Raw genomic sequence first — 27385 nt, 5'->3', positions numbered from 1 at the left:
TTTATTTAACACCAAAAGTTACATATATTAAACATTCAGTTTATTGAAGCGTAACATTTGCTTGTCCAACAAAGCATATATCTTCCGATTTCAACGCTTCAAATTTATCCCTTTCATTGAAACTGCTAACGTTTGATTCCCAACAAACCATTCTCAAATTTCTGCAAAATTATGTAAGAAAAAACGTAACAAGAAAGAGATTGGCGTAAATATAGATTGATTGATCGTCTTCTTCTTCATCATCATTATCTTCCTTTTCAATGGGAGATAGAAATGGAGATGTTAGAGTATATCTCATCTATGGGTTGATTCTGGCATGCACTGCTGCAGGAGGTGTTTTTCTTTGTATGTATTTAATATATTCAGATTCAAGATTGGTTTATTTCTATCTGATTGCTGGCATGACCTTGGTTACAATACCATGGTGTTTTTGGCTTCTCATTTATATGTATAGATGTTTTATTAAACCCATCCATGACCAATTTGGTAATGGTAACCATGGTGAGGTTGCTCCTGCTTCTGAAAATATTGCCCTAACAAATATTGTGACAAAACCTGGTGCTGAAAGTGCTCCTGATGAAGATGGTGGAGAACGCCATGTTCGTTTTGGAGAAGCGGTTGAGATTGAGAAACAAAGCTGAGAACATTATTATTATGAAGAAGTTGGCCAGAAGTAACAAGAAAGTCCAAGGAAGTAGTTCAGACCTAAGAAAGTGAAGAAAAATTGCCTTTGAAATCTTGATGGATGAGGATTTCTATGCGTGGTGGTGGTGGTGGTGGTGTTAGAGGGAATCAAGCTCAAGTGATATAGTGTGCATTGGTGAATGTTCAAACATGTGGCATGCAACACATATGTATAATATTGTTAGGGTTAGAGAGGTTGATGCATGCATGAGAATATGAGATGTGACATAATAGTGAGATGAGTAGATAAATTGGTTAATTAGGTTAGAAAAGGGACAAAGTGGTACGAGAAAAGTTCACTAGGATGTTTTTTCTGTTTTCAAGAGTGATTTTGTAAGGAGTTTTGTATTTTCCTTTTAAGGATGTGTATTTGGATGTATATATGAGTTAGAATTGAAATAGGAAAAACAAAAGTTACAAGCCTTCTTACTTGACCTTGATCTTTATTGAATTCTTCTATTTTTTTTTCTCTTATACTTTTTTGTTTTGTTTTTTCAAGTAAATGGGGAAAGATAAGAAAAAAAGATACATGAATAGGTAAGGGTTTTATATCCTAGCCAAATCTAATAATGAATACTAAAATGAAAAGACCAAATAAAAAAAATGAACTTTTTAAATATTTTGACACTTTTTCCTCTTGATATTTCACTGCTTGTTTTTGTTTGATTTGATTAAGTTGGTATGTCAAATGGAGAACACATCTTGAATTAATTGTAAGAAAGACCTCAATATGCTTATGATGTCCTAAGACACAAACCATATACCTAATAAGCACGTAAAGTCTATAATAAATACTAATATTTAATGCATATATGAAATTTGTTGCATCTTGAATGAGTCTTTCCTAGGTCACACACTATAACATTACGAAAGAGTCTAAAAACACTAGATTCTTTAGTTATTTTGATATGTCCTTGCAAAGTTGGCTAATGTAGGTTTTAATTAATAAGACGTTCTTGATCACTCAATGTAACATAAAAATTCAACTAATGAAAATGTAATAAATTCAGGTTGACAAAAGTCTTAGTCTCTATACCGTATGACCATTTGGTCAGTCACAAACTGGATGGTCAACCATAACTCAGATATTCTAAAAGGCTACTAATGAATCCGGCTGACCACCAAACAAATAAAGTCAATCATGAATACATTAACCTTAATACTTATCAACTTAAGAGCAAAGTATGATTACATACAATTGGGTCATAATTAGGTCAATGCTAATAAAAAACTTACCTTGAAACCTATAAATAAAGGTTTGAGGTAAGGAGGTAGGTTACATACATTTACTGTTGCATTAATTGTTAATATTAATTGTCAAACGTTAAAGATCTTAAATAGTTTATGTAAAAATTTATTAACTTCGTGATGTTTTGATGAATGATGTTATTTGTTATATATCTTATATGATTAGTTTTGTTATTATTCTTTAGTTTGTATTTTGGACATAACTCATATTTCTTTCATTATAAATAAGGTACTTTGTGTGTATTTTCTACACAAGGAAGATTGATTTCATACATAATGTTTCACTACATTCAATATGATTTCTAGACTCTAAGGTTCTTTTGAAAAAAGTTCATTTCCACTTGTCACTGTCGTTATTGCTGAAGTTTCAATTTCGACCGACTACCACAAGATTCTGCTTGTCTTGATCAAGTGACCCAAACGTCATCGAGATCACTGCCATCGAAAAATAAACTAGGGAGTTATCAATAGGCCTTCTACTCAATACTATCAACCTAAAGTGCAAAGAAGGAAGTATGAAGGAGAGAGTCAACCAAGAAAGTTAGGATAAACCTCCCTTATTTCTATGGGAAGGAAGACGTTGGAGCTTACTTAGATTGGGAAATAAAAGTAGAATAACTTTTTAAGTTTCATAAATTAAGTGAAGAGAGAAAGGTATCCCTAGTAGCATAAAGCTTCCAAGGAAATGCCATATATTAGTGGACTTACCTAGTGAGAGAGAAAAGACTCTCCAATTTTCCTCAAGTCAATTATTGGAATGACTTGAAAAGTGCCATGAGAAGAAAGCACATGCCTTCCTACTATCATAGGGAGCTAAGAGAGAAACTCTAGAGGCTCAAACAAAAAGACATGAGTGTAAAAGAGTATATACAAAGAATGAAGCTCTATATTATGAGGGCAGGTGTTAGAGAGAAGGAAGAGACAACCATATCTAAGTTTCTTAGTGGTCTCAAACTTGAGATTAGAGATAGAGTGAAATTGTTGCCTTACCAAGACTTAAATGACTTCGTACAAATTTGCATAAAGTTAGAACAAAAACTCTTGAGAAAAGGTTTGAAAACTTTCCACTCTAACTCTAGTATTAAGAAAGACTACAAGAGAAAGGGTAAACAAGTTGAAGAAGAAGAACCATCTAGGAATCTAAGAAAAGAGAAGAGAGAAGAGAGGAAAAGGAAAGACCAAGGGTGGGAACATCATCTCACACTCACTAGTAAAATTAAGTGTTTTAAGTGTCTTGTTACATGTCACATTTTATCACAATGCCCCACCAAAAGGACCATGTTCTTAAGGGGTATTGATGTCTATAGTAGCCAAGATGAGGAAACTGAGAATGAGAGTGAAAAGCTTCGCACAACCAAGAGACAATATGTCCATCATTGTGAAGGATAACTTATGATAATAAGAGATCTCTGCAATCAACCTAGTTCTCAAGAACTAACACAAAAAGAGAACATCTTTCACACAAGATGCAAAGTTTTAGAAAATGAATGTCCTCTTATTGTGGATAGTGATTCATATTGTCATTGTTGTAGCACTAGGTTGGTTGAAAAGTTAGCATTAACTATCATAACCTTACTAACTTCAATGTGTTAATGATGATAAGAAAATAGTATAGTTAATCAACAAGTGATGATTAAGGTTTCACAGGCAATTATAAAGATAATGTGCTATGTGACATAGTACCTATGAAAGCTTGTCATATTTTGTTGGGAAGGCCTTGGTTATTTGACAAAGAATCCGTACATAATGGTTATACTAATGAAATAACCATCACTCACAATGAGAGAAACTTTATACTTCATGCTCGCAGACCTTCTCAAGTGGAAAATGATCATGCACAAATAAGAAATAAAAGAGAAAAAGATAAAGATAAAAAGAAAAATAAGACACTTTCAATGGTCAATGTTCTAAGTTTCAAAGAAACCAACGCAAGTCCAAAGAGTCCCCCAACAAAAGAGTCATTATGTTAAGGACCATAGGCTCGTGTGGAGAAACAAAATAGGTATTCTTACCATCTTCCTCAAGAAGAATGGAAAGACATGGCCAAATAAAAACTTGTGTTTGAAAAAAGACATCACTCCAAAAACACAGGCATTCAACACAAGGCAAATAAGTGCTTAAAGGAACATGCTCCTAAACTCCAAAACCTTGATAACTCAATTGATCAAAGGGGTATAATCCTTGGGAGCTGCAAACTTTATATAATTATTCTACTAATAATCATATTATCTTGTGTTCTTTGTAGAAGGCTATTTGTTCCCGGGGAAGAAAACCAAACATCTCCAAAAAGGAAGGGGATGTTGCCATAAGACAAGTTGAAAATTTGAGGGCAAATCTTTTCAAGAGGGAGGCGATGTATACCCCCTAGCCATGGAAAATTACTTTCAAGAAGGGTTGAAGTCATCTATTGAAAGTGGGTCTAAACTCTTTCTCTTGGGTCATCATGGCGCTTATAGTAGAGTATTAATAATTTAAGCCTTGTATTATAGGTTAAGTAGTTTTGAATTTTCTTTTGAGCTTTGTATTATAGGTCAAGTAATCTAGGATTTATTTTTGGACTTTTGTATTTTTGACCAAGTAGAGTAGGGTTTTTGGTCAACTTAGGCCAACCAATGTTGACCCAAGTGGACGTCCATTAGCATGTCTTGACCATTTGGTCAAAGTTTTAACCTAGCTTGGTGAACAATAGTGTGGGATGTTCCACCTTTGTGAGTGTGGCCATGCGTCATGATCACATTGAAGAGGATTTTTCATAGGTAGTGACAACATGTCACTCTAGGAATGAAGAAGATTCTCCATAGGTAATGGTCACATGTCCTCCTCCTATTGGAAAGGATTTTCACCTTGGTCTCCAAGTTAGGTCAAGTTTGTTTTTTTAGAGTTTTGCTTCTACAAATTGGAGACACCCTAAGCCTATAAATAGAGATGTGTCACCCTTATATTCTCAAGGCTAGAGCATCTCATGTGGTTACCTTTATTCATTTTCCTCTACAATTGGCTTAACTTCTCTAAGAGCATAATCAAACACCACCTCATCAACTTCTAAACTCCAAGGTTGTGAGCTTCTTCACCCATTATCCACCTTGCTTCCGCACCTTCATCATCACCTTAACATTTCTTCATGCTTTGGCCTAACCTAACTTGATGAGGTTGCTATCACTAAAGGTATTTTATGTTTGTATTTTAGGATTTTTATGTTTGTTGTAGATTAAGCATAATTTTTGAAGACGTAAATTTACTTATGTTGCATTTATAGCAAACATAAATTTTTTTAATTTTTTTTCGAGATTTTTACTAAATTTCTTTTAATTTTTTTAATTTGTTGTTCTTCTTCCTTTTCTTCTTTTTCTCGTTCTCCTATTTCTTCTTTTTCTCCTTCTCATACTTCTTGTTCTAGTTCTTCTCCATCTCATAAACCTAAAATTACATAAGCATAAAACATCTAATATACCAAAATTTATGAGAGAAAACTCATAATGGAAGAGTAAAAGAAAAAAAAAATGGTAGCGAAATGGAGAAAAACCAACTTGCTTCGCCTCGACACTGCACTTGGGTGGAAAAACCATCGTGGTTTGCATCGCCTTCACTATTCTTAGTGGAAGAACCATCATGGTTTGCGTTGTCACTGCAATTTTCATCGTTATTGCTCTTGGTTGTTGTTGTTCTTTGTTGTCACTGTAGGGTATGTGTTATAGTTGAAAACCTCTCGCAAACAGTGCTACGAGGAGTGGAACGTTGTTTCTAGGATTTTAGGAAACTCAATATTTACGCTAGTTATCTTAGTAAGAAATAGAAATATCAAAGTTTACATATAATCAAGGAGCAACAAACGTAAATATCATGTGTGTCTATTTATGTATAACCTATAGGGAACATACACAAAAAAATACTTGATCGTATACTTGTAATTAATTGCTTAATATTTACATATATTATCCACAAAGACAAATATCAAAATTTACCCTAGTCCAATGTAAATTTTGATATTTACCTATATTACTAGGATAATAGATATAAATATTGAACAAGTAATTACAAGTATGTCACCAATCATTATTTATGTATGTTCCCTATGGGTCAAAAGTAAGTAGACAAACCTAATAGACTAGTTTTATATTAGTAATAAATTCTCATAGAAAAATTAAGTTTTCGATAGTTTAAAAAATAGTATAAAAGGAAATACAATACATAATGGATAGTAAATTATTTCTTAAATTAACATCTTAGGATATGGATAATCAAGTTTTTGTATTAGCTAGATTTGTCAAGATGGGTTAAAACTCGCGAGCAACTTGGTCCACCATGAGTTCGAGTTGGATTGAGTTAAAAAAATGACAAATTTTGGCATGGGCCAAAAGTGAACCCGATCCACCTAAGAACCGACTCACCCAAGTTGAATCTATGGTGAGCCGGGTTGGCTCACTAACCCATTCATAAATTATAAATATTAAATTATATTAAAAAAATGAAACCGCAAATGTTCTTCAAATATGTTTGGATTGTATTGTATTTTTGTGATTTTAGATTACATTTGGATTTAAATTTATTTAGATTTCAATTATAAAAAAATTGTTTTTGGATTAAAGAAAAAAATTTATAATTAAGTGGGTCCACCCGTTTAATCTGTCAATATGTAGTAGGTTGAGTCAGATTCAAATATTTTAAACTCACTAATAAGTAAGTCGAGTTGGATGGATTCATTAAATGATAAACTCATGGTAGACCGAGTCAGACTTGAGTGAATGACTTTGTTGATAGTTGTAGTATTAACTAATATATATATATATATATATATATATAATATAAAGATAAGAAATAAAAACTCAATGAATTAAAACTAACAAATAAGTAAAAAAAACATTAATTTTTAACAAATTAATGTATAAGAATTGTATAAATTAATTTATACATATCAATTAAAGTTTTTTATTTTTGTGTTGAGAACTTACAAATCTTGATCATTTATGATTGTTGAAAGTAAAAGTCAGTTAGTAAATAGATTTTCACTTTAAAACGCATGCATATTTTCATTATTTTTCAAAACAATATAGCGAATGTTCTTGTTGTATTAAATCAAAATATTTCTCTGCACTTTATTATTAAGAAAGAAATGACAAACAAAAGGTATCATTGATAATGGCGTCGCCCGGACTCGAACCGGAGACCTTCAGTGTGTTAGACTGACGTGATAACCAACTACACCACGACACCATTAGATGTAAATATAAAGCTTACTATATATGACATTGTTTCTAAATTTTTCGTGCAACTTATATTTTAATACAAAATGGGATAAAATTCGTATTTTAATTAATGTTTTTACATATGTTTAAAGGCTTTTTTCTGTAGCTCTAGAATTTCTAACTGCACTCCTTACATTTTAAAATGACTACTCTGTCCATCATAAAGCCGACTTCTTCTTATTCTTGTTTTCAAACATGATTTTTAGAACAATTTTTTTAGAGTACAATTTCTGGAACAAGTTTCTATAATAAATTAAATATATTTTAAAATGAGTTTTCAGAAACATGATTTTCAAAACAAGTTTTTTTTAGAATAAATATTTTAGAAGATATACTGTACTAGTGACTTTTCCAGAATGAGATTTTCAGGAGAAATTTTTTAAAATAAATTTTTTTTTAATAAATGAATATATTCTGAAATAAGTTTTCTAGAACAAACCAAACTTTTTGAAACATAAATGATGATAAGTAAGATTTTGCAAGTGACATCAATTGTTCCATTATTGAAACTATCAAGGTGAAGTCACAATCAAAGAATATGATTTTCAGTAAAGAAAGATTTTTGCGGGTACATCAATTATATTATAACAAAGACCATGCGAAATAAGTGACAATCAAATTGTGGTGTTTGGGCAAACTACCTATACTCTTAAAATAGATATAAAATTTAACTTATCTTTTTAGGTTATAGTTTCTTTTGTTAGTTATTAATAAATTATAAGTAAGATTTACAATATATCATAAATTTTCTACATTTTTTAGTCATAGTTTATAGTATTCATTCTTTAAAAAAACATTGAGAATTGTGACTTAAACATCAATTATTTAACCAAAGGTAAAAAGGTATTGTGAATGAATAACACTTTTATTTTAAATAAGTAACTTGTATCCTTATTTTCTTATCATATTATTTGATAATATTATATGATTGCTGTGTTATAAATATTAAATTATGTGTAGGTTTTTATATATGTTATGTAAATTGAAACTACCGAAGTTAAATGAAAAAGACTAGTATTGTGGATGTGTTTTTAAGGAGAAAAATGAAAACAATAAATATGTTACTTTAAATTATTTTTTATTTTTCGTTAACTTATTTTTTATATTGTCTAAACCTATTATGGACATATAACTAATATAAAAAATAAAATTTTATGTAAAAAGTCTATTTTATATAATAGACAATGAAATGACAAATGACATGAAAAGTTTTCAATAAAAGATTTAAAGATTAAAATTTAACATGATTTATCCTTTCACATGTTTGAAAATAGGTCCAAACATAAGTATACTTCATTCTTTCTCTAATATAGCATAATAATATGTATGATTAATTCATTGAGTTCCACTGTACATTGTTAAAAGTCACATTTTTTTTTACAATTAAACGACCAATTTCACCGGTAAACATACATTTCAAAGCTTATATTGCTATTATATTCATTTCAAAAAGTGAGAAAATGCATTTTTTTTTTAAATTTTATATGAAAGTGTGTTTTATCATTTATAAGATTGAAAAATAGTGAATTTTCAAGAAAGTAAGAAAAATGTCAAGTTTTAAAAATATAAAACTAGTGTTTTATGCTGTCATTATACAGTAAAAAATGTTATACACTTGAATTTTATATTAATGGTATATGATATAAATACTCATACAATTTTAAAATGAATTATTACTTTTAATATTATTTAAACACTTGTTTGAAACAATAATGACGACACCATGTGATATATATTAATATATTTAATAAGAAAAAGAAATTTTATATTGGAGAAACAGGTATTTCATTAAAGGTAATAAGTTCTCCATTAAGAAAATGTAATCGACAGTCTAAAAAGTAATATAAAAGGAAATGAAATATATGATGGATAGTAAATTGTTTCTTAAAATAACATAGGATATGGATGAACAAGTTTTTTCTATTAGTATATATAAAAGATGAAAATAAGAAGAAAAAACTTAGTCATAAAATAAACCTAACTTATAAATAAGTAAAATACATTGACTTCGAGTAAATTAATGTATAAGAATTATATAAATTAATTTATGCATATGATGCATATCAGTTTAAGTTTTTATTTTTACGACTTGGAACTTTAAAATCTTGATCAATTACGATTATAGAAAGTAATATATATTTTTACTTTATAACACATGCATATATATTCATTATTTTTCAAAATAATGTAGCAAATGTTCTTACTGTATTAACTCCAAATTCTTCCTGAACAACTTTAAGTATAGAGAAAGAATTAAAAAAATGAAAAAATATAAAATAAAAAATGGCGTCGCCCGGACTCGAACCGGAGACCTTCAGTGTGTTAGACTGACGTGATAACCAACTACACCACGACACCATTTGCTCTACATCTTAAACTTAGTTTAATCCGTATAAAACATAAATCGATAATCTATTCAAAGTAAAAACTTAATAAAAACGTTCCCGAAATTAGAAATTGTCAACTGCTCTCTAAATTAAAAGCCTAAATTTCCCCTAAGATAAAAACATGTGACATTATTTATTTTTTATGCAACTTTTATTTTAATAAAAAATAAGATAAAATTCATATTTTAGTTATTGTTTTATATAACCTTTAAAAGTTTTATTCAGTACCTATGCAACCCATAAATTTTAAAATGATAATTTTGTTCTTTGTAAAACTAACTTTATTGTAAATATCTAGAAAATGATATTTTAAAAATGATAGTAGTTTAAAACCAGTAAGACTCAGATTATTTTAATATTAAAAAATTTTAATATAAATAGTTATGTTATGAACTAGTTTTATTATTTTAAAATATATAATTTTTTTGAAAATTATCTTTTTAGAGTTTATTAACTTTTCTCTGAGGGTTCTTTCTTTCCACTTGTTTGATTGAATAATTGAGATTGTTGAAACTATTATTGTGGCGAACTCTTTAATTTGGACTTATCAATTTCTTCGTTTATATGAGTTGAGTTTCAATCCTTTTTCTTGGTCTTTTTTTTGTTATATGTTGCATGTAAGTCTTCTTTCACTTGCATGTATTTTTACAGTGTGACGTGACAATGACAATATTACATGTTAATGTTCGAAAAAATGTCATGTGAAAAATCTCAATTTAATCATTTTATTTGTATTTTGTCTCAATTTAATTATATTTTTTTTAAATTGGTGCAATTTCACACCTCTTCAAATTAAGACCAAATTTAACTTTTATATAAATATATAAAGATGTTTTCATTAAAATTAATATTTTTAGTAAATAGTTTTAACAATATTAAATTTATTTAAATTTATATTTTACATTGAAATTTATTAAACTTTCTTTCAAATATTTATATACTAATAATTTCTATTCAAATGTTATAGTTGATTTAAAAATAAAAAATATTATAAATTCAAATATAAAATTTTAATATAGTTATATAACAATTTAAAGTAGATATATTTAAAATTTAAAAACAAAATATAAATAAAATTCAATGTAAAATATTAATCTAAATAAACTAAATCCTATTAAAAATGTTAATAAAAATATCATTATAACAATTATAACATTTAGAGATGACAAAACAAGCCAACACGACCCATTTAATTCTAGCTTGATATTGGCATGCCAAAAAGATTTGAGTCGGGATGAAAAGTTAAATTTTAATGAAAATATCATTACATACATTTATATAAAATTTAAATTTTAATGAAAATATCAATTTTAAAGAAAATATCATTATGCATATATATATATATATATATATATATATATATATTATATATATATATATAAACGTTAAATTTGTCTTAATTTGAAGATGAGTGAAATTGCTTCAATTTTAAAAAATAAATAGGACTGAATTAAAACAAAATACAAATAAAATGATTAAATTGAGATTTTTCACATAACACTTTCCCTACAATGATACGTGACACTGTTACTGCCACATCACACTATCTTCACTGCGTGACAGGATCCTCATTTGACACATGACAATTTTTTTTTAAATTTTTTTTAAAAAACTTAAAAAAAAAAATATCATGGATTGACACATAACACTAAGTTAATGTCGTCAATACTATACTAACAGAAAATATTAAATTGCATCACATCTTAAAAAATGTGGACCCAATTGATACTATTTAAAACTTGAGCACCATTCGAGGGTTGTAACTTTTTTTATTAGAATAAGAGCACAAGTAAAAGAAGAAAAATCCTAGATTTTGAACTTGATGTCACTATATAATTCTCTAATGAGTAAGTAAGTTTTTAACTTTACTAGTTGTTTCAAATAAGAGTCAAGGTTAATAGTTTAAGTTATGTTGTGTCGTTTAAGGTTCGAATGCTGACCAAAAAATCAAATGTTATATCAAATTGTTCGTCCAAATCATTTGGAAGGTATTTGCAAGAGATACTCCGATACTAAAGTTAGTTTAACGTTTGACAGTCGATAATTAATGCAACATAAAATGCACGTAACCTATCTCTTTACCTTAAACTTCTATTTATAGATTTAAGGATGAACTTTTGACTAATGTTGACCTAATTAGAACTAATAGTATATAATTATACTTTAGTCTTAAGTTGATCAACATTAATATTAATATCTGTATTTGATTTTTAACCGACCAATTTACTTCATAACCAACCAAATTTACTTATAACTCATTAGATGATTTGAATTATGATTGACCATACGAATTATGAATGGCGATCATAGTGTAACTTGTACATAAATATCTTAGAACAAGTTATTTTGTATATAAATTAATTTTCTATTTTCAATTTTCTAATACGATAGAGAAAAAGTAATGATTATATTTTTCTCACAAAATTTTCCAAAACCTAGAAGTTTAATTCCACTTCAACCACAATCTCCTATAAGCTAGAAGTGAAAGTGAAAACATAGGAGTGTGACACATGGTACAAATGTGCAATAACCAAACGATTTGCTTCAATTCTTCTGAGATTCCCATTTAATTTATTAAAAATAAATAATTAAATATTGTGGTGTCAATGTCAATAGTTTAAGTTATGTTGTATCGTCTAATATTTGAATGTTGACCAAAAATTCAAGTATTATATTAAATCGTTCGTCCAAATTATTCAGAAGATATTTGTAAAAAATATTTCGATATCAAAGTTAGTTTAACATTTGATATTCAGTAATTAATGCAACAACACTTAACCTACATTCTTTCATTCAACTTCTATTTATAAATTTTAGTCTTAAGTTAATTGACATTAATGTTAGTATACTTATCTTATTTTTGATCGACAAAGTCTTGATAACCAATCAAGTTTACTTATAACATTATTAGATAATTTAAATTATGATTGAACATTTGAGTTACGGTCATATAATATTGTAATTTGTAGATAGATATCTTAGAACAAGTTATTTTATATATAAAAGTTAATTTTATATTTTCTATTTTCTAATTCCAGTTTAGACAGAAAGTAATGATTATATTTTTCTCACAAAATTTTTCAAAACCTACAAGTATTTAATTCCACTTCAACCAGTGTCTCCTAGAAGTTAGAATTGAAAGTAAAAACATAGGAGTGGACACGTGTCACTAATGTCCAACAAGGTTCAATTCTTTTGAGGTTCCCATTTAATTTATTTAAAATAATTAAATAAATATTGTGGTGTCTAACTGGAACACTTGATGCTCCAGACGAACCTGTTACGTTGTGTCTGCGTTTCATGGCTTCTGCAACTCTCATACTCCCTTTGGCCTTCGCCGGGCGGCACCATCACGGTGTTTCTCAGCATCGACTTTTGTTCTCCGGGAAATTCCGTGACAGCGTTTCCCTCTCTTCTCCGGCTTCCAAACGGAGAGTGTTGGCGAAAGCGCAGAACGCTGTAAACGAGAAAGCGGTTGAAACTCAAAGCTCGGAGTTGAAGAATGGAACCCAACACACTCCTTCTTCCTCCAAATTGGTGCTTGTTGTCGGTGGCTCCGGAGGCGTTGGTAAACGCACAATTTATCTTGACTTATTATATTGCTTTTCAAGTTGTTGTTACCATATTTATTTGTTAAACACGTTGCTACTCTCAAAGTATGTTGAAATTTAATTGTAATTTTCTCGACAATATTAAGGCTTAACTAAAATTTGATTCCGTAGTTTTGTCAAAGTGGAATTTTGGTTTCTGCAAAAGTTTGTTTAAACTTTTGAATCGTCCAGTTTTTCAAAATTAAACAATTTTTTTGAGGTTTCTCTGACCACAGTTGTGGTTAGATATGAATAATCTAGACCAAAGTTACTTAATTTTGGAAAACTGAACTGCCAAATGTGCTATTAAATTTTCACAGTGAACAAAATTGTACATTGACGAGACTATGAGAACCAAGAATTTATATTTTATCGTTTTTTTTTTGTCAGGTGAAAAGTAAGAATATAACTGATAAAATAGAAATTAGGTCTATTTTGAATTTTGAAAACCAAATATGGATATAACTTTTCCTTTTTTCTAAAATAGGACAAATAAACCGGATGGAGGAAATATATTTTAGTTTTTTTATTTATTAAAACCAATGTGATTGCAATTATGGTTTTAAATTGCATGCACTCTTAGTAGGTCTTTTAGTGGCGAGGATAGAATGGAATATGAGGGATGACAATGATTAGGATTTTGGCCTTCATAATGAAGGTGAGGGTGGGGACGGTGGGAGACGAGGGAAAGCCACGATCTTATACATTATATTGATAGGATATGATTGACAATAGGATAAGAAGATCATATCTTGTTGATACATCAAACAACTTATTACATTGGTTTAGTATATAATTATTTTATTCTATCTTAACCATCAAACGGACAGTGGGTGTCAAACTTTTTTGCCATTAGTCAATTAGAAATTGTAGTCATGATCTTAAGTTGCACATACTATAAAATCTTTTTTCACTTAGCCAATTAGAAATTATAGTTGATTCACCCTTTATTCTGCCTTAAGGATGAAAATGGTGATATTTGAACCTGTAATTGATTAATTTGGTGATAAATGTTTGAAGGACTAATGCGGTAAAATGCCAATTTTGAGGGACTAATCTGGTGACAAACATCTTAGGAGGACCATTGTCAGTGATACCCCATTTTTAGAGAATGTAATTGAAGGTTTCTCTGTAAGTAGTTGAAATACTGCAATTAAATAAACATGAGTGTAATAGTAACTTCTGTTATTTGTGTTTCCTTCCTTTTGTATTTGTAAGCCTTTTGGGATCCCACTTTTAGGGTTATGTTGTGCATTAAGATTAGTTCTATAAAATGTGGAAATGCATATATAATTCTTGGCAATAGTTTGCTTGGGGAAGATTGTGAAGCAGTTGTTCCCTTGCTATTCAGGGCAGCTGGTAGTTGCATCACTGATTCAGCATAATATTAAGTCGCGGTTGATACTTAGGAATCCTGAGAAAGCCACAGAACTATTTGGTGAACAGGACAAGGAGAAACTGCAGGTACACCATCTACTCTTGATTGAGCAGTCAAAATGAAAATTTAACTGCTTAAGTAGTCCCTTTGGGATATCAAACAGGTGTGACTCAGTTGACATTACACAATGAACCTGTTGGGTAGGACTTGGATTCAATTCTTACTAGACACATTCTTGTAGAGGTTTTAGGAGTTTTAAGTGTGACTAATCTTCGGACAGAGGATTAGTCTCATAGTAAATCCGGAAGACCAAAGCTTCTGGAGATAATTCAGGGTCTCACTACGGTGCCAAAATAATTGCGATGGTTATCCAAAAATAAAAAAAGTTGTCCCTTTGAGGAGCAACAAACTATGTTGGTTTGTTTTCATCCATTCTAGATTTGTTTTCTAGTTATATCGAGCTTCTGAACATAACAGGTATTCAAAGGTGACACAAGGAACCAGGAAGATTTGGATCCGTCTATATTTGAGGTAAGCTTTTCAGAGTATTTTACATAATAATACTTGTTTTGATCTGAACTATTTTCATTTTGATGATTCATTTCAGTCAAAGAAAATGTAGGAAATAATTTGCATTTCTTTTGCTTTTGTTGTTTTTATTTACTTTCTTTTTAGGGTGTCACACACGTGATTTGCTGCACAGGAACAACAGCATTTCCTTCAAGGCGTTGGGATGATGATAATACACCAGAAAGGGTTGGTAAGAATCATGTCATGCATATATTGCAGCATTTGATGTCATAACTAGAATGAAATAGAAGATTAGTTATCTGAAGATTCCAGAGTGGACAATGTAAGCATAATACTGATGCCTTTTATTGAAAGTTGCCTAAAACATAATCATCATCTACTTTTCATGCACTTGTCGATATTTTGATTTTGATTTTGACTAAGTTTTTAATTTGAAGATTGGGTGGGAGTGAAGAATCTAGTATCTGCATTGCCTTCCTCAGTGAAGAGAGTTGTTCTTGTGTCATCAATAGGTGTGACCAAATCCAATGAATTGCCATGGAGGTAAGCGTACCTCATTTTGCTCTTAAATGATGAAGTTTTTGTGGTATTGTATGTTGGCTTGCTAGAAAGTAGAATTTATTTTACTGGTAATTCAGAATAGAACCATTCTAAAATTATAGTGAGAAACTAATATATACATTTCCAGAAGATTGATTGTGTAATTATTTGATGAAACTTATTATGTTCCAAAACTTTTGTCATGGACTTGTCATTGTTCCTTTTTCATGTAGCATTATGAACCTATTTGGTGTCCTGAAGTATAAGAAGATGGGGGAGGATTTTCTGAGGAGTTCTGGCCTTCCATTTACCATAATAAGGTAAGGTGAATTTTTTGCGTGTTCCAAACCTAGTGTTAACACTTGATGAACATAAAGGTGGTGGACTTTTAATTTAAATTGTACGTCTTAAAATTTTGAAGTCTTCTCATATGACATGCATTTTAGACCTGGAAGGCTGACAGATGGACCATACACATCATATGATCTAAATACTTTGCTCAAAGCAACAGCTGGTCAACGACGAGCAGTCCTTGTAGGTCAAGGTATGAGTAAAACTCATTTATAACAGTGGAACAACTCAAACATTTTTTTTTTCTTTTTTGTTAATTTCCTAAGCAATGGTCACCTGAATCAATTAGCAAGATATTCCAGATGTAAGATTGAATATTTGAATATATATACTAGCATTCTAGAAAATCGGTAATTTGACTTGCTAGCTAGAGTGTAGCTTGTTTCAAAGACAAAAGAAGAAATCAAATTCCCACCATTTTTGGTCTACTGAAGCAGGAGCCTGAGCTGTGTTGAATTACCCTTGGCTAGAGATCTAGATGTACCACTGGGTGATGGTCTTGTTACAAGTGATGTCCGTTAGTTACTCTTTCACACGTCTATTATGATCAGTAACTGCTGCTAGGTGAGCCCAAAATTGAATTCCATAGCTGATGGCATAAAAAGATTTCTGGTGTTTTTACTGTTGGAACAGTTTGGTTGATTATTTCACCAACCAATGTTTACTGCCCTAAAGTGTAATAAGAATTCTGATTGAATCAGTGAGAGTGTGGAGTTGAATACGAAGAGTTTCAGTTGTGAACCCTAACAGATCTAGGAAATCAATGCTTCAATTGGAGTGAAGTCATAAGCCATCATATAACAAAGGAGCTAGCTGGATAGATGCAAGGTTGCTTACTTCCATCAGGAATAGCATTTTTTTGTTGGAGGTAGAATAGGAAGCGAAGGGACTATCCGTGGTGGTGAAGCTAATAGTAGATCACGTGCTGCTAGTGGAACTGTGACAAATTGTTAATTAGGAAACTGAGAGGAACTTTCTTTCAAGTGAGACACAGACAATTCAGATGTAAATTCTTCAACAAAGATGAAGGAGGATGGCTGAAATGCTAATTTAGCCGGAACTATATAAAGGAAAAATGCAGGAAAATGACTAAGGTTTGTGTGGAATGATGCACTATGTTCATGACCATTAAAAATGATCTTTTAGAACTCTTTGTTACATTTAAATGGTTTTTTCTGAGAGTACTTTCTCATAACTAAGGAATCTATATATGGCACATAGGAAAGGTGAGAGATCAGGTCAGGCTAAGGGTAATTCAACTCTAGGCAAAGGATATCACCATATCGTGTGATTTGGCTCGTATATTGAAGAACAAAAAAGCAAACTGTTAACGCTTATACTATAACATATCATAAATATAATTTAACATCATGAAACATGTCTACCCTTGTTGGCACTGTATACGTACCCACTTATTATATGAAATATATTGTACAAGATGCTTGGGGAATAGGCATTTTTTTGGATGTATATGTTTCATCACTACACGTGAGATAGATATTGAAACTAGAAAGTTAGTTTACCTTATTTGTGTTTCCCTTCGCATTTCAGATACATGACAATGACTCATTTATGTTATACTTTTTACTTCTATTTTTATTTAAAGTTCTAAAAATTTGTTACGAGCTTTCAGGTGATAAACTAGTTGGCGAAGCCAGCAGAATTGTGGTTGCTGAAGCTTGCGTGCAGGCACTAGATCTTGAAGTCACTGAAAACCAAGTATATGAAATTAACTCTGTTGAGGTAATGTTTAAGTGGTACTTTTGGCATCGGCTATATAAGATGATACATCTTTTTTTATTTTTAATAAGAAAGAATGCTATTGCATTGAGCATGTATTTTAATATAACTTTAACTATAATTTGTAATATACTGTAAATAAAAAGTGCATATTTGTTAGCCAATCATACTTTTAGTTATATATTCCTCATCTGTGCATATTGTTGATGCTAAACTGCATACATTTTAGGGGGAAGGTCCTGGAAATGAAACTAAGAAGTGGCAAGAACTATTTGAGGCTGCACAATCCAGCTAGCATTTCAAGCCATGGGTACATGCAACATACCAAACACACCAACTAAAAAAGACGTGCCTAAAGAAGGAAAACAAAGGGGCAAGTCAGTCAGAAACCATTAAAAAAGAAAAAGATATGTAGCATAATATTTCCTTCTGTTACTATTATAAATATTTTGTAGCAATTTTATGTTGATATGAATTTATTAAGAGAAGAGTTATGTAACACATGTTGAAAGGGCAGAAGGGTCCAGTGCTAATACAGCTCACCAAGGAGTGAGAAACACTACAAGAAACAAAATAACTAACTTCAGGCTGGAGGAATTCTATTGGTTTAATGCATAATATTATATTCGATGTTCCAGGGAGAAAAGAGAGTCAATTGGATATTCTGTTTTGCATTCTCTCTGCAACATTGCAACGTTCTTTTTCTCTGATGAGAAAAGTTTTTCTCATGCTCTCTGTTTTGGGAACACTACTCTGACCGTCATAGGAATTACTCCTAAAATATTTCAGTTTTAATAATAATATCTTCAGAGTATTCCTTCATTCTATATTTCTTTACTTGGTGCATATTTTAAGTATCATTTTTTTCTGCTATATCAGTGCTGTGATATCAGTACTGTTACAAGTTACTTTTGAATATATTAAGAGAAGAGAGTTGGCGAAGGAAGAAAACACATTTTTCAGAAAATTGATAGGTGGCGATTGCTTGTGTTAGAAAAAAAAAACAATTTGGTTCGTCAAAGCCAATATTCCCATCAATTCAACATAAGAGCTCTTTCTTCATTTAGTGTCTAGAAAAGCGCTTATTGCTGGTATTACAAGCTTTGAAAGGATAATCTTTACTGTACAAATTAAGAAGACTAACATCATATTTTTCTTTTCAAAAATGAGAAACCAAAAGTGTATATTTTTTATGTGTACGATTCAGAACTGTACAATTTTATCCACCTTCACCATTCCCACATTATAGTCCAACGCATCTTCTGCCTTGGTTACATTGCAGCATCAACTCATCGTATCATGTTACAAGCATATAACAAAAGAATAACATTAAAAAAGTATAGGATAAAAATGTCATTTGTTTTTATTTATTTTTTAAGAAAATCTTAAATCGGTTTCTTTCTTTTTTTATGTGTCTTAATTTGATTCATATTTTAAAAAAATTACTACAATTAGATTATTAGTAGGATTGTACCAAGAACGTTCAAAATGTGTAATTGTGGTTTTTTATTTATTTTAATAATTTTTAATAATTTTTATTATTTATTGTTTTAATATTATTCATTTTTTGTATTTTTCTATTTTTAAGTTTTCATAATTTGAGAACAAAATTTCTTTTTCAGGAGTGAACTTCAAATATCTCAAAATCCTCTTAATAACATTCATATGAAACTTTAGTGACTCATGCATAAATTGACTAACAACATTCATTATATGCATAGATAATATCTGGACGTATATGAGACAAATAAACTAATTTTTCTACCAGCCTTTGATATCTCCTTATGTCTATGCTTGCTGAATTTGAGCATTGAAATAGTTTATGATTTTGTTCAATTAATGTATCAATTTATTTACTTTCAAGCAGCCCAGTTTTCGACAGTAGGTCAATAGTATATTTTCTTTGGCATAGAAAAATACCACAGTTTGACTTAAGTTGAGGAATTATTGAAACACCCGGAAAACATTATAAAGGAAAGGGGAGGGAGGCTTTGAATAGTGTTTTAAAAACTTTTTTTCAAAACAGTGTTTAATAACTTTTTTAGGTGTTAGACGATCTACAATAGTTGTTATATGCTTGCGTGTTTAAAGAGCTTTAGGAAACATTTATAAGACAAAGTATTAACCTACATATTTTTATACTAGTTCGTTTCAACCTAAACTACGTCTAGTTCTCCCTTAAGATCTTTTAAGGAGTTCTACTAATCTTTAACAAAGATTACACGAGATTCACTACCCATGATTTACAACGAGTATCAATCACTCTTGGTCTCAACACTAGTTAATTGACTAGATCATTTAACTCAACTAGGTTAAACACAAGGTGTTTTAATTCACTTCTGAATTTATAAAACAATCAAAATGATTTTTCAAACAAGATACAAATTTGATAACGAAAGCATTATACGATGTAGAGAAAGAGAGACAACATAAGAGTAAGTTTGTTTATATGCACGTATTCTTCGTGTCTTCTCTTCATGCAATCATCTATATATAACTTTCTTGGATAAAAAATGTTAGATTGAGAGTTGACTCTCATGTTTTGTTTGAATTAATTTAAAAAAATGAAACATAACTAAAAATACATTACACTAGATAATTAATTCTTTTAATATAAATTCTTTTATTTTCATTTCTTATATATCATCTTATGATCTCTAAAACAATAGAGATTGAAAAAAAAATTCCAAAGATTAAAATATTGAAGATTAATTTTCTTAAACTTAAATATGCTCTAAGGTTTGAATTTTATTTTCCTTGAAACATGTTTAATTCTTTTCATCTATTTTTGAATCTCTATTTTTGAATATATAATAATAATAATAAATATAAATATAACTTATTAAATCATAATTAAATGAATAACACATAATAAAAAAACATAATTTTTTTAAAATAATTTCGTAATTATTAGTTATATTTTAATTTTTAATATGTAAAATTCATTCGTCACCTGCACAATTCTCCCATTTTATATACATATATTACGAATGATAAAAGATACTTTGACACAATTTCTTTACTTTTACACTCAAATAACACGATGTGGGTTCCATCTTTTTTAATTTTTATTAAAAATAAAAGGTTAGTTTTGGAAAAGAAACTTAAAAAAATCCGTGTTATTGGAATGTATATGCCACGTGGGCCTGTGAACGTACCACTGCTCATTACGAATATGTCTGTGTGTGGAGTGGAGAGAGAGTGAACTTCCAGTGAGTATATAGAATGATGAAATGGCACTAGCGCATGGAGGGTTGAAGAGAATGCAAGAAACGCAAATGTTTTCTGAGAAGATGAAGGAAGCGCAAAAGGCAGCGATGGAAAAAAGGTGGGAAGATTTCAAGAAATACATGATGGAAAACCAGGCAAACATTCTCACAGAGTTTGACCTGTTAGGGAACAACTCCATCCATATCGTAACTCGCTCCCATCCTCAACTTCTGACAGACATGATACAAATGGTGCCTGAAGCAGAAAGGTGGCCTGCGTTGTGCAAGCAGAATCGGGAGGGAAACAACGTTTTGCATGAAATTGTGTTTTCCGAGAAGGCCAAGGAAATGGATGAGGTTGTCTTCAAATTTGAAGAGTTGCTGATGGAGGAAAGCCCTTTGTTCGTCGCTGCCATGCATGGAAATCTCAAGATTCTCAAGAATATGGCTAAGCGTGTAGGTGATAAGTGTGAAAAAGAGTTGTTTTTATACTTATAAATGAACTCAATCTTGTAATTATTCATGTTTTTCATTGAAAATTGTAATAGGTAATAGATTGTTATGTAAAATATTGTACAGGTGTATTATTTAGACTTTGTCAGCCAATTTTCGCAAAGCGAAAGCCAAAATTCGCACTGCCAGAAGAAGGAAATTCGCATAGCGCACCAGTGCGCTGAGCGAATAACATCAGTTAAAGTGCAGCAGTTAAGAAAATTCGCATAGCGCACCAGTACATGTGCGCTGAGCGAATTAATGAAATTAAGTGACTTTAAAAACGTGACAGAAAGATAGAAAGTTGTTGCTGACAGAAGTTCCGGACAAAAGAAAGAAACGAAAACGTCTCAGAAACTTTCGGAGACTACTTCAAGGCATCAAGACACCATTTTTGCAAGGGATTGCTTCAAATGTGTACGTTTAGATGACTAGGAGTAGTTTTTCTTTTGTTGGAATTGGATGTAATGAACTTACTCTGATGTAATTTTCCTATTCAATATATCGTTGTTCATTCATATGCTCTTTCTTGAATTTACTATCATTGTATGAAAATATAATGTTATTTGAATGTTTCTGATTAATGGAAAGTAACTTTGAACATGGACATAGATAGAGCACCCAAGTGATTTGGGATCTAGAGATAGACTCAATAACTTGGTCATTCTTAACATCGGATTTAATGCAAATTGTATGTTAAATTGACTAAGGGATTAACATTTTGATATATTAATTTAGAACTAGTTGCTAAGGGATTAAGACTAGTATGCCTTGATGTCAATGTTTGAATGAAATAATGATATATTGTACAGAGTTTTATCTTCATATGATTCATGAACCCAATTCTAACAAAGTTTCTTTTAAATATAATTCCTTGCACACTAACTGTTTGATAAAAATACCAAAAAAGAGTTTCTTGTGTTTTTTGTACACTTTGATGTCTAATTGAGTTATAAAAGAAAGAATTGTCATGTGTTGCACAAGTCCCTTGAGAGAACGATACTTTGAACTTACTCTATATTACTTGAAACGATTTGGTATACTTGCCAAAAAGCTATCAGTAGGCGCCATGGACAATCTTCGAAAACATTTTCGTCGATTTGACCAATATAACGCCCTTCATGCCAGTGTCATTGGCCAACATTTTCGTATGTCTTTCATTTCTCTTTATACTTTCTTGTCTGTTTGAAGTAAATTTGAAAACGTGTCCCTTGTTGGAATCTTATAGAATATGCAAGAAATAAATGCTCAAAGGAAATATCACACTCTGTTATTGAAAACGTAAATCTGACTATTAAATAGCCTTACATCAGAATAGAATAAAAAACTTAAAAGAAACTGGCGTATATTACGCTGACTCACTATTCCTAAAATTATGGTAGATTTATTCAAAAGATAACTACTACTGTAACCATAATTTGACTAACATCCCTTAGTTCCAACTTACAATAATGTCAAAGTTTATGTGTATACTTGTTGGGTGTAGATGTTGCAATTTGGTTGCAAAGAAAAGATGAAACATTGGCTCTTGAAGGGGATGAGAAGCCATTAATAAGTCTTCAATTACTTTCGAAAATGCCACAAGTTTTTCGAAGCCATATTCACCTCGGACTTGTCAAGAGCGTCATATATAAATGTACTTTTCCTATCTCTATTTTTAAAGTTTATCATAATGTGTTAGGTTTCCAATCACTGAAACCTAAGAATTGAAACGCACTAACACTCAACTGAACCTGAATAACATCCACTCTTCTTATTCACAGTAAGAAAGTCAAGTACAAGGTAGCTATGGGAGCCTAACCTCCCCCACAGGAATAATGTTTCCTGTACAAAGAATGTAAGTAATCAAAAGTCCCCTTCAACAGATAACTACTTCCTTTTTATACAAGTTTATCCCGCGCCTTTTCTAACTGTTAAGACAGTTAGAGTAACTAACTCTATTGACTCTTCCTTCTCCTCTCATAGACTCTCAGCCTCCTATCATTACCCCCTCCTTCTTCAACAATCTTGGCCCCAAGATTGAGCTCTGGATATTGGTCCTGGATGACCAATCTGTCTTCCCATGTAGCTCCCTCTCTTCCACCTTCTTGCCATTCGACCAGAACCTGGTGTACTACATCTTCTCCTTGCTGTAGTTGCCTTTCTTCTATAATCCTGATTGGCCAAAAGGTTGGCCCCTCTGCCTGTAGTTCTACAGGTAATTCCTTCTCTGCCAATTTGTCTCCCACTGCTTGTTTTAATTGAGACACATGAAATACTGGATGTATACGAGCTGAATCTGGTAGTTTGAGTTTGTAGGCCACTTTTCCCACCCTCTGCACAACTGGATACGGTCCAAAATATCTGGCCGAAAGCTTGGGATGTATTCTAGTCGTCATGGAGACCTGACGATGAGGTCTAATTTTTAAATAGACCATATCACCTTCCTTAAAGCTGATCTCTTTTCTTTTCTTGTTGGCCTGGTGCGCCATTCTATCTTGGGCCCTACTCAAATGAAATTTTAATTGTGTAAGTGCCTCGTCACGCGTCATCAAGTCCCGTGCCACCGCTTCCACAGCCGTTTCTCCAGGGATAAATCTGCTAAACGATGGAGGGGCCCTACCATACACATGCTTAAGAATATGGGGTCCCTATCACTAACAATCGACACTGGAATCCCATGCAATCTTACGACCTCCCTTGCAAATATTTCTGCTACTGTCTTGGCCGAGTAAGGGTGTTTCAATGCAATGAAATGGCCATATTTGCTCAGTCTGTCTACGACCACCAGAACCGCATCATGGCCATGTGATTTTGGAAGTTTAACTATGAAATCCATGCTCACCTCTTCCCATACAACCTGTGGAATTGGTAAAGGTTGTAGCAGCCCTTGAGGAGAAGCAGCTAAGTATTTATGCTGCTGACACACCTCACACCTAGCAACATACTCGGTCACCATCTTCTTCATACCCACCCAATATAGTGACTGGGCGATTCTCCTATAAGTGCGATAAATTCCCGAGTGACCCCCTGTTTTAGTTACGTGGAATTCAGCTAGCAGCTTAGGGATCCATGCTGAACTTGCCGATATTACCATGCGACCCTTGTAGTGCAACCTATCATTCTCCATTGTATAAGCCAAATGACTCTCGGGGTTCTTCCTAATCTCATCAATCAGCCTTTTCAATACTTCATCCTCCTCCACTTCCTTCAAAACTTCATTAAAATCTGGCCAGAATGGCCTGGATAGCAAGTGCAACTCCCCTTCTGCCGTATTACTCTCTTCTCTCCTAGACAGAGCATCCGCCGCTCTGTTTGTGCTTCCCTTCTTGTAGATTATTTCAAAATCATACCCCATCAATTTAGCCAACCAATTCTGTTGATTTTGGGTGACTATCCGCTGCTCCAGGAAGTATTTCAGACTTCGCTGATCCGTATGAACAATAAACCTTCTCCCAACTAAGTAGGGACGCCAGTGCTGAATGGCCATGACTAAAGCCATCAATTCTTTTTCATAAATTGATTTGCTCAGTGATCCTGCAGATAATGCCTTGCTGTAGAAAGCAATGGGTCTGCCCCCCTGAGTTAACACCGCCCCTACGCCCCCACCTGAAGCGTCACATTCTATGTGGAAAGCTTGCTGGAAATCGGGCAAGGCCAACACGGGAGCCGTGGTCAAAGCTGCTTTTAACTTGGCCATGGCTGTGCTTGCTGCTTCTGACCACGCAAACTGACCCTTCTTCAATAAATCGGTCAGTGGTTTCGCTATTCTTCCATACCCCGACACAAAACGCCGGTAGTATCCTGTGAGGCCCAGGAACCCCCGCAACTCCTTCAAACTCCTCGGTTCGCCCCACTCTACTACTGCCCGCACCTTATCCCCATCCATTTCGACCCCTAGTGCAGAAATTTGGTGGCCCAGATAGCGGATTCGTTGCTTCCCGAATTCACACTTCTTACTGTTGGCTACCCAACGTTGCTGTTCCAGTGTTCTTAGCACCAACTCCAGCTGCTCTAAATGGTCTCTCCATGTGGGGCTGTACACCAGTATATCATCAAAAAAGACTAGCACAAATTTCCTGAGATAGTTCTGAAACAGCTTATTCATCGCTCCTTGAAAGGTGGCTGGCGCGTTCATTAGTCCGAAGGGCATCACCATGAATTCAAAATGCCCCTGGTGAGTGCGGAAGGCAGTCTTGGGTACATCGTCTTCATTCATTCTAATCTGATGGTACCCCGCTTTTAGATCAATTTTAGAGAAGTACTTCGCCCCCTTCAGTTCGTCTAACAGCTCTTCTATAACTGGAATAGGAAATTTGTCCGGAACGGTGGCCCTGTTTAAGGCTCGGTAGTCCACACAGAAACGCCAACTACCGTCCTTCTTCTTCACCAATATTACGGGACTGGAAAACGGGCTAGAACTGGGTCGGATGAGCCCCGCCTTTGTCATGTCTGCCACCTGCTTCTCGATCTCGCTTTTCATGAAGTGTGGATACCTATAGGGACGAACATTTATAGGATCCACTCCCTCCTTAAGTGTAATACTGTGCTCCTTGTCACGTGATGGGGGTAACCCGTTTGTTTCTCGAAAAACGCCATAGTGCGCCTGCAGCAGCACCTCCATATTTGCTTTCTGCTCACCCGTCAAATCACCGCTCCACCCGTCATCTCTCTCCTGCTCCACCACACTCAAACTCCACACTAATGCCCATGACTCAGCATCCACTATCTTGGATAATGTTCTCGGCCCCACTAGCTGTCGCGCCAACGTTGGGTCACCCCGTATTATAATCTTCCTACCTTCCACGTTGTAGATCATGGTCATCTCTCCCCAATTATTTCTCACTTCACCCAAACTTTCCAGCCATGCAACACCCAAAATGACGTCCACTTCTCCTAGTTCGAAGACAAAGAACTCCTCCTCAACTATGGCTTCTCCCAATTCCACTCTAATTTTCTCACAGCGGCCACGCGTCACCCTCTTGTGCCCGTCCCCTAAACTAACCGAGTATGGCCGCGTATCAATTGTCGGTAGTTCTAACTCCTCCACCAACTTCCGGCTGATGTAATTGTGGCTTGCGCCACTATCTATGAGCACCACTACTTCCTTCTCTCCAATTCGTCCTCTCAACTTCAGGGTCTTGGGTGTTGTTAGCCCTTCAACGGAGCAGGCGGATAACTCCATGGGTTTCTCTTCCAGGCTTCCCACTTCTTCGCATTCATCTTCCTCCTCATCCTCCGCTAAGAGCAACACTCGTAGGCTCTTCTCAGTACACCTATGGCCTGGCGCGAACGGTCCTCCACAACGGAAGCACCTTCCTTCCTCCTTTCTTTTGAGAAATTCTGGATATGGTAGATTTCTCACCATCCGTCCTCTGTTTTCGTTCCCCGCGGGTGCACCCACTCTCGCATTTGCATGCGTCATCGCCCCATCTCTCCTCACCGATCCTGTGCTCTCCGCTTTCCCCGTTTGCGGAGTCGTGTTTCGACTGGGTTCCGATCGCAGCACGCCCCCCGTTGATCGTGTTCCCAGTAGGTTAAATTTGACCCCATTCCCGTATCCTCCCTGCGCTTGCATGAGGGCCCCCTCGACATCCCGAGCAATCCGCATCGCCTCCATCAATTCCGATGGGTTCTGAATTCGCACCTGGACTTTTACATCGTCACGCAATCCTGCCAGGAAGTAACCCAGTACTTGTTCATCAGGTATGCCCCTCGTCTGCCCCATCAACACCTCAAAATCGCGAACGAACTCCTTCACCGTACTCGTCTGGCGTAAAGTCGCCAACCTCTCGAACACCGTCCCCCTAAAAACTCCTCCAAACCGGTTGATCATGGCTGCCTTTAGCCCTTCCCATGATCGATTTCTCGCTTTCTCCCTCCAAAAGGTGAACCAATATGCCGCACTCCCCTCCATACTGACGTACGCAATTTCGACTTTCTCCTCGTCACTGGACACCTTCTGTATATTGAAAAATCTCTCGGCTCTATTGAGCCAACTCAGTGGTTCCGC

The 27385-nt window shown here is 33.2% G+C and overlaps 2 protein-coding genes and 2 non-coding genes across 4 annotated transcripts; 2 read left to right on the top strand and 2 right to left on the bottom strand.

Moving 5' to 3' along the window:
• Positions 1-260: 260 nt before the first annotated feature.
• Positions 261-641, top strand: LOC124843939 (Putative membrane lipoprotein). Its single transcript, XM_047320780.1, has one exon. The coding sequence runs from the start codon at positions 261-263 to the stop codon at positions 639-641; it is 381 nt and encodes a 126-aa protein (XP_047176736.1).
• Positions 642-7069: 6428 nt separating this feature from the next.
• TRNAV-AAC (transfer RNA valine (anticodon AAC)) lies at positions 7070-7143 on the bottom strand. Its single transcript has one exon. It is a non-coding gene; the product is annotated as a tRNA-Val (tRNA).
• A 2316-nt stretch (positions 7144-9459) lies between these two features.
• TRNAV-AAC (transfer RNA valine (anticodon AAC)) lies at positions 9460-9533 on the bottom strand. The gene has a single exon. It is a non-coding gene; the product is annotated as a tRNA-Val (tRNA).
• A 3277-nt stretch (positions 9534-12810) lies between these two features.
• LOC124833110 (NAD(P)-binding Rossmann-fold superfamily protein) lies at positions 12811-18514 on the top strand. The gene is made up of 9 exons (XM_088094826.1): positions 12811-13130; positions 14504-14616; positions 15008-15061; positions 15206-15290; positions 15499-15604; positions 15835-15921; positions 16048-16145; positions 17586-17695; positions 17922-18514. Exons 1-9 carry the CDS (start codon positions 12863-12865, stop codon positions 17985-17987), a joined length of 987 nt encoding a protein of 328 aa, XP_087950952.1. The 5' UTR covers positions 12811-12862; the 3' UTR covers positions 17988-18514.
• Positions 18515-27385: the final 8871 nt, after the last annotated feature.

The sequence above is a fragment of the Vigna umbellata genome, chromosome 7 (assembly GCF_029865625.1).
Source record: "Vigna umbellata cultivar VRB3 chromosome 7, Vumbellata_1.0, whole genome shotgun sequence".
In the NCBI taxonomy this organism is placed as follows: Eukaryota; Viridiplantae; Streptophyta; class Magnoliopsida; order Fabales; family Fabaceae; genus Vigna; species Vigna umbellata.
Note: the sequence above shows the minus strand (reverse complement) of the source record. Positions and strands in the feature narration are given on the sequence as shown.